This window comes from Myotis davidii, unplaced genomic scaffold (genome assembly GCF_000327345.1).
Source record: "Myotis davidii unplaced genomic scaffold, ASM32734v1 scaffold1364, whole genome shotgun sequence".
In the NCBI taxonomy this organism is placed as follows: domain Eukaryota; kingdom Metazoa; phylum Chordata; class Mammalia; order Chiroptera; family Vespertilionidae; genus Myotis; species Myotis davidii.
The window spans coordinates 981306-981789 of NW_006295736.1; the positions used below are offsets into that span (position 1 = coordinate 981306).

Here is a 484-nt window from a genome sequence, read left to right on the forward strand (position 1 = left end):
CAGCCCACGGGGCCTGCCCTATGCTCTCGGCACACTGGGCGTGCGGCCCCCTCCACGGGGCCTGAGCTCTGGGACCCTGTGCCCCGCCTCACCTGTGTCTCCCTCAAATGTCTTCACGCCCGTCTCTAGAGCCTCCATTTACAGACCTCACCGCGCACACCGGTTGCGTCTCTCCTTGCCGGTCCCGCAGACTCTGAACCCCTCACACTCAGCCCCTCCCAGCGCAGCTAAACGCACGGAGAAAGGCCAGCTCGCCACACCTCCCGCACTGTGTCCGCCGTGGCCGGGGGCCGCCTGGGGACACGATGGCACCTACCTTCCGGAAGCCGAGGCCCCCGCGCAGACAGGCCAGCTCCCGCTCCACACGGCCGTCCCGCCTGCCCGCGGCCAGCCAGCACTCGGCAGGGAAGAACCAGCGCCCCCGTCCCTGGCGCAGCTCCTTCACCATCACGTGGCTGACGTACCAGGCGGGACAGGCCCCGCC

The 484-nt window shown here is 70.0% G+C and overlaps 1 protein-coding gene across 1 annotated transcript in view; it reads right to left on the reverse strand.

Moving 5' to 3' along the window:
• Window positions 1-484, reverse strand: part of LOC102760855 (polycystic kidney disease protein 1-like 1) — a gene marked incomplete at its 5' end in the record, with an annotated part of 66382 nt that overhangs the window by 21740 nt on the left and 44158 nt on the right. Inside the window, one exon of the mRNA XM_015568213.1 lies at window positions 214-473. Within this exon, the coding sequence (XP_015423699.1) occupies window positions 214-473 (260 nt within the window). The remainder of the gene's footprint in view (window positions 1-213; window positions 474-484) is intronic.